The sequence below is a fragment of the Chanos chanos genome, chromosome 6, assembly GCF_902362185.1.
Source record: "Chanos chanos chromosome 6, fChaCha1.1, whole genome shotgun sequence".
Classification (NCBI taxonomy): Eukaryota; Metazoa; Chordata; class Actinopteri; order Gonorynchiformes; family Chanidae; genus Chanos; species Chanos chanos.
The window spans coordinates 48,454,558-48,462,057 of NC_044500.1; the positions used below are offsets into that span (position 1 = coordinate 48,454,558).

General features: G+C 40.7%; 1 protein-coding gene across 1 annotated transcript in view; it reads left to right on the forward strand.

Annotated features, from left to right (window-relative positions):
* Window positions 1-1,816: 1,816 nt before the first annotated feature.
* si:dkey-28n18.9 (sorting nexin-32) overlaps window positions 1,817-7,500 on the forward strand; it is a 12,188-nt gene continuing 6,504 nt past the window's right edge. The window contains exons 1-2 of the mRNA XM_030778462.1: window positions 1,817-1,882; window positions 2,773-2,877. Of these exons, the coding sequence (XP_030634322.1) occupies window positions 1,880-1,882; window positions 2,773-2,877 (108 nt within the window). The 5' untranslated portion in view covers window positions 1,817-1,879. The remainder of the gene's footprint in view (window positions 1,883-2,772; window positions 2,878-7,500) is intronic.

Consider the following 7,500-nt stretch of genomic DNA (forward strand, 5'->3'; position numbering starts at 1 on the left):
AAGGTCATGTCGTCTAGCGTGTTTTCCCTGTTGCTTTTCTATAGATCACCCATCGGTCATGTCATCTTTGACACAAATTCGGGCAACTTGCACCCATACATTTCATTGAGTGAGTTGACTGCACGTTCGTTTTGGAAAGAGAAAACTAAAACAGCTGATTCTGCTGGACCACTTATTTCGTTTGGAAATAAGTGGTCCAGCAGGAGCGTTGATTCGACTTGAACAGGAACATGCTGTTACCTCAGTACTATTTCGGGACTGAAATATGTTCTTTTCTCTTTTTAAAGAATAAAAATATATAGAATAGGTGATCTGAAGTAATAGGTCTTATATTGCATTAACACAGAATATATGGACCACATCAGGAAAAACGTCACTGACCACAAGGTGGTGTTTTCTCCATTAATGCGTATATGCACACACATTCCAATCACCAGCAAAGACACAGGTAAACCCAGAACTGACCTGAGGTCAGGTGTAGCAGGTAGCAGAGCAGAAGAATGTACACTGTCATCTTCACGGGTCACTCAGAGTGGACGGACTGATCGTTCCGCTGTCGTTGTGTCTCTGACAGACACTTGGCTTTGATGGAGTGATTAGTCTTTCTCTCCTCCTCTCCCCTCCCCTTTCTCCAGTCCTCTGTCAGATAAAAGCTCTCTGGCCGTCAGTCGCTGTGCATGTATATAACACATCTGATAAAGAATTATTTAAACTGTGGGAACTCAAATCTACCAGAGCGTTGATCACATCCTGCTACAAGTTCACATGAAATGTACTTTACAAAATTAAATTAAATTTCCTGGTTTTGAGCTGCTAAGTACATTTTGTGTAATTCTTTTTTTTTTTTTTTTTGCAGTTGTTCTTGTTTTCAGATAATAGTGCTGTGAGAGTCTGTGTTGCAAAATGTGAATTAAACAAGAGTCATCTGAGCAGACGCAACACTGTGGTGCTGCTATAATATGATTCAGTGCAACTGATCAAGGCAAAATGTCATGAACAATTATAAATATTGCTTTCCTAAGTAAGAATTTGTGCATATTCTTCCGTCTGTATCTGTCTGTCTGTCTGTCTGTCTCTCTCGCTATCTCTCACTCTGTGCTCTGTGAGTGTGTGTCTGACCATTGCCCTGGGTAAAAGACAACTTTAACAACTTTAACTTATTGTAAAGTTACTCAGTAGCCCCAGTTAACCACCTCCACATTGTATTGTCTGTCTCTTTCTCTGTCTCTCTCTCGGTCTCTCTCTCTCACACACACACACACAGTTAAAACATTTGCAGTCCTCCCCCCCCCCTTGCTCTCTCTCTCTCTCTCTCTCTGTCTGCCTGTCAGTCTGTCTCTCTCTCTATCTCACACACACACACACACACACACACACACACACACACACACACACACACACACACACATACACACAGAGACCAACGCACACGCAGTTAAAACATTTACAGTCTCTCTCTCTCTCTCTTGCTCTCTCTCTCTCTGTCACACACACACACACACACACACTCACTCACACATACTGTACACACAATCACGGGACTGATGTGACCTTTGACTGACAGGATATCTGCTGTTTCCTAGGGCGTTTGTGTGCACTGTGTGTGTGTGTGCACGGTGTGTGTGAGTGTGTGTGTTTATGAGTATGTGTGTGTGAATGTGAAAGTGTGCGGTAAAAGGGAATAGTTTGAGTGGTGTGTAAACAGACACAGGTTCCTCTCTGAGCCAATCCGTGTGTGCTTTTCTGTTAGTAGTGAGTTCCTCTCTAAACTGGGTAGCGTGTGGTGTTTGGAGAATCAAAAATCACAGAAATTTGTTCATTTAAAGAAGCTGTTGTTACACTGACGTTGTGGGGATATTGCGGAGGTATTGGAGAAACAATGGTGAGTGGATTGTTCTTACTGATGGCCATCACATGACTGCAGTGTGACCACTGGCTGATTCTCCCATTTAAAGCTCTATGACTATATATTTTAAAGAATTAGACATGGTTTTTATCTGCAGAGGAAACAGAGGAAACAAGCATGTTTTACACAAAGAGTGTTGTGTTTAGCAAAGATTTTTGAAATGCACATAAGGGATATTTGTAGGGAAAACCCTGGATATCTTCGGAAATGGTGGATACAGTTGATTGATTTGCTGTTGCTTTATGATATATTGGTTGATCTTTTTGCATCACACTTTACAAAAATATGTCTGTACATGCTAAATGTTCAGTGTGATGTGTGTGAGTATGTGCATTTACCTGTTTCTGTGAGTGTGTATGAATGAGGCTTGTGTGTGTGTGTGTGTGTGTGTGTGTGTGTGGTTGAAGGACTCTAATGAAAGATGAGCTCTATTTTATGTGTGATGTGTGTGTGTGTTTGTGTGTATTTGCTTGTTTGTGTGTGTGTGTGAGTGTATGTGTGTGTGAAGGGGGCTTGTTTCTGTGTGTGTGTGTGTGAAGGACTCTAATGAAAGATGAGCTCTATGTTACGTGTGATGTGAGTGTGTTTCTGTGTATTTGCTTGTTTCTATGTGTGTGTTTCTGTGTATTTACCTGTTTCTCTCTCTCTCTCTCTCTCTCTCTGTGTGTGTGTGTGTGTGTGTGTGTGTGTGTGTGTGGGGGGGGGGGGGGGTATGTGTGTGTGTGTGTGTGTGTGTGTGTATGTGTCTGTGTGTGTGTGTGTGTGTGTGTGTGTGTGTGTGTGTATGTGTGTGTGTGTGTGTGTGTGTGTGTGTGTGGGTATGTGTGTGTGTGTGTGTGTGTGTGTGTGTGTGTGTGTGTGTGAAGGACTCTAACGAGGGCTCTTCTCTGAATCTGAGTGCCAGCAGTATTAGGATCACGGATGTGACTCAGGATGGAGACACTTTGACCTTTGCCATTACGTCCCAGAAGGTGAGTGTGCAGAATATATACAACATGTTAAATCCAGTGCTTAATCCAAACTATGTCATACTTACGGTGTGTTAATCCCAATGCCTAATCCAAACTATGTCATACTTACAGTGTGTTAATCCCAATGCCTAATCCAAACTCTGTCATATCTATAGTGTGTTAATTCCAATGCCTAATCCAAACTATGTCATATTTACAGTGTGTTAATCCCAATGCCTAATCCAAACTATATCATATTTACAGTGTGTTAATTCCAATGCCTAATCCAAACTATGTCATACTTACAGTGTGTTAATCCCAATGCCTAATCCAAACTGTGTCGTACTGACAATGTGTTAATCACAGTTGTCCATCCTGTTTATTTCACATTTCCAGAGTGTTGATATCAGTGTTCAATTCTGACTATTTCACATTTGCAGTGTATTAATCTCAGGGTCTAAACGTGTCTGATTAATCATTTCTTCATATTTGCGGTACAGTGTAGGGGGTCTCCCAGAACACTAGCAGTACTGCACTGGGTCTGATTTTAAGAGAAGCTCACCTGGCAACTGAAAATGAGAAAATAAACAGCAAACGTTGTGATATGAACAAATGTCAGGACCAGCTGACAGGGCCTAGCTGTGATATAATAAACAGACTGCATCCCCACTCAATAAACAACAGATATTCACCCAGTAAACAACAAATGTTCACTCTATTAACAACAACAACATATTTATGGATTTGGTGCTTTCCCACTGCGTATGTCAAGACTTTGTTCTTCAGCCATAAGGTCCATTAAGTTAAACATAAATCTTACCATTGCTGGTAAAATAGTGTGTGTGTGTGTGTTTTGAAAAATCATTTTATCAGAAACACTAGTTTTTGAAAGTGTCACAGTCAATCAGAACAGGGGAGGTCCCCTCAGAGAACTGGATGACATCAGTTACTGGTCCTGTGAGCTTCATGTCAGCCACTACAACAACTAATACAACAACTATTACCCTGAACCATCTCCACTATAGCAACTAATACAACAACTATTACCCTGAACCATCTCCACTACAGCAACTAATACAACTATTACCCTGAACCATCTCCACTACAGCAACTAATACAACAACTATTACCCTGAACCATCTCCACCACAGCAACTAACACAACAACTATTACCCTGAACCATCTCCACTATAGCAACTAACACAACAACTATTACCCTGAACCATCTCCACTACAGCAACTAACACAACATTTATTACCCTGAACCATCTCCACTACAACAACTAATACAACTATTACCCTGAACCATCTCCACTATAGCATCTAACACAACTATTACCCTGAACCATCTCCACTACTGCAACTAATACAACAACTATTACCCTGAACCATCTCCACTATAGCAACTAACACAACAACTATTACCCTGAACCATCTCCACTACAGCAACTAACACAACTATTACCCTGAACCATCTCCACTATAGCAACTAATACAACAACTATTACCCTGAACCATCTCCACCACAGCAACTAACACAACAACTATTACCCTGAACCATCTCCACTATAGCAACTAACACAACAACTATTACCCTGAACCATCTCCATTACAACAACTAACACAACAACTATTACCCTGAACCATCTCCACTACAGCAACTAACACAACAACTATTACCCTGAACCATCTCCACTATAGCAACTAACACAACAACTATTACCCTGAACCATCTCCACTACAGCAACTAACACAACTATTACCCTGAACCATCTCCACTATAGCAACTAATACAACAACTATTACCCTGAACCATCTCCACTACAGCAACTAATACAACAACTATTACCCTGAACCATCTCCACTACAGCAACTAATACAACAACTATTACCCTGAACCATCTCCACTACAGCAACTAATACAACTATTACCCTGAACCATCTCCACTACAGCAACTAACACAACAACTATTACCCTGAACCATCTCCACTATAGCAACTAACACAACATTTATTACCCTGAACCATCTCCACCACAGCAACTAACACAACAACTATTACCCTGAACCATCTCCACTACAGCAACTAATACAACAACTATTACCCTGAACCATCTCCACTATAGCAACTAATACAACTATTACCCTGAACCATCTCCACTACAGCAACTAATACAACAACTATTACCCTGAACCATCTCCACCACAGCAACTAATACAACAACTATTACCCTGAACCATCTCCACCACAGCAACTAACACAACAACTATTACCCTGAACCATCTCCACTACAACAACTAACACAACAACTATTACCCTGAACCATCTCCACTACAGCAACTAATACAACAACTATTACCCTGAACCATCTCCACCACAGCAACTAACACAACAACTATTACCCTGAACCATCTCCACTACAACAACTAACACAACAACTATTACCCTGAACCATCTCCACTATAGCAACTAACACAACAACTATTACCCTGAACCATCTCCACTACAGCAACTAACACAACAACTATTACCCTGAACCATCTCCACTATAGCAACTAACACAACATTTATTACCCTGAACCATCTCCACTATAGGAACTAACACAACAACTATTACCCTGAACCATCTCCACTATAGCAACTAACACAACATTTATTACCCTGAACCATCTCCACTACAGCAACTAACACAACTATTACCCTGAAGCATCTCCACTACAGCAACTAACACAACAACTATTACCCTGAACCATCTCCACTACAACAACTAACACAACAACTATTACCCTGAACCATCTCCACTACAGCAACTAACACAACAACTATTACCCTGAACCATCTCCACTATAGCAACTAACACAACAACTATTACCCTGAACCATCTCCACCACAGCAACTAACACAACAACTATTACCCTGAACCATCTCCACTACAACAACTAACACAACAACTATTACCCTGAACCATCTCCACTATAGCAACTAACACAACAACTATTACCCTGAACCATCTCCACTATAGCAACTAACACAACAACTATTACCCTGAACCATCTCCACTATAGCAACTAACACAACATTTATTACCCTGAACCATCTCCACTACAACAACTAATACAACTATTACCCTGAACCATCTCCACTATAGCAACTAACACAACATTTATTACCCTGAAGCATCTCCACTATAGCAACTAACACAACAACTATTACCCTGAACCATCTCCACCACAGCAACTAACACAACAACTATTACCCTGAACCATCTCCACTACAGCAACTAACACAACATTTATTACCCTGAACCATCTCCACTACAACAACTAATACAACTATTACCCTGAACCATCTCCACTATAGCAACTAACACAACATTTATTACCCTGAAGCATCTCCACTATAGCAACTAACACAACAACTATTACCCTGAACCATCTCCACCACAGCAACTAACACAACAACTATTACCCTGAACCATCTCCACTATAGCAACTAACACAACATTTATTACCCTGAACCATCTCCACTACAACAACTAATACAACTATCACCCTGAACCATCTCCACTATAGCAACTAACACAACATTTATTACCCTGAAGCATCTCCACTATAGCAACTAACACAACAACTGTTACCCTGAACCATCTCCACTACAGCAACTAACACAACAACTATTACCCTGAACCATCTCCACTACAACAACTAATACAACTATTACCCTGAACCATCTCCACTACAGCAACTAATACAACAACTATTACCCTGAACCATCTCCACTATAGCAACTAACACAACAACTATTACCCTGAACCATCTCCACTACAGCAACTAACACAACAACTATTACCCTGAACCATCTCCACTATAGCAACTAACACAACAACTATTACCCTGAACCATCTCCACTATAGCAACTAACACAACATTTATTACCCTGAACCATCTCCACTACAACAACTAACACAACTATTACCCTGAACCATCTCCACTACAGCAACTAACACAACAACTATTACCCTGAACCATCTCCACTACAGCAACTAACACAACAACTATTACCCTGAACCATCTCCACTACAGCAACTAACACAACTATTACCCTGAACCATCTCCACTATAGCAGCTAACACAACATTTATTACCCTGAACCATCTCCACTATAGCAACTAACACAACAACTATTACCCTGAACCATCTCCACTATAGCAACTAATACAACTATTACCCTGAACCATCTCCACTATAGCAACTAATACAACTATTACCCTGAACCATCTCCACTATAGCAACTAACACAACAACTATTACCCTGAACCATCTCCACTACAGCAACTAACACAACAACTATTACCCTGAACCATCTCCACTATAGCAACTAACACAACAACTATTACCCTGAACCATCTCCACTACAGCAACTAACACAACAACTATTACCCTGAACCATCTCCACTATAGCAACTAACACAACAACTATTACCCTGAACCATCTCCACTACAGCAACTAATACAACAACTATTACCCTGAACCATCTCCACTACAGCAACTAACACAACTATTACCCTGAACCATCTCCACTACAGCAACTAACACAACAACTATTACCCTGAACCATCTCCACTACAGCAACTAACACAACTA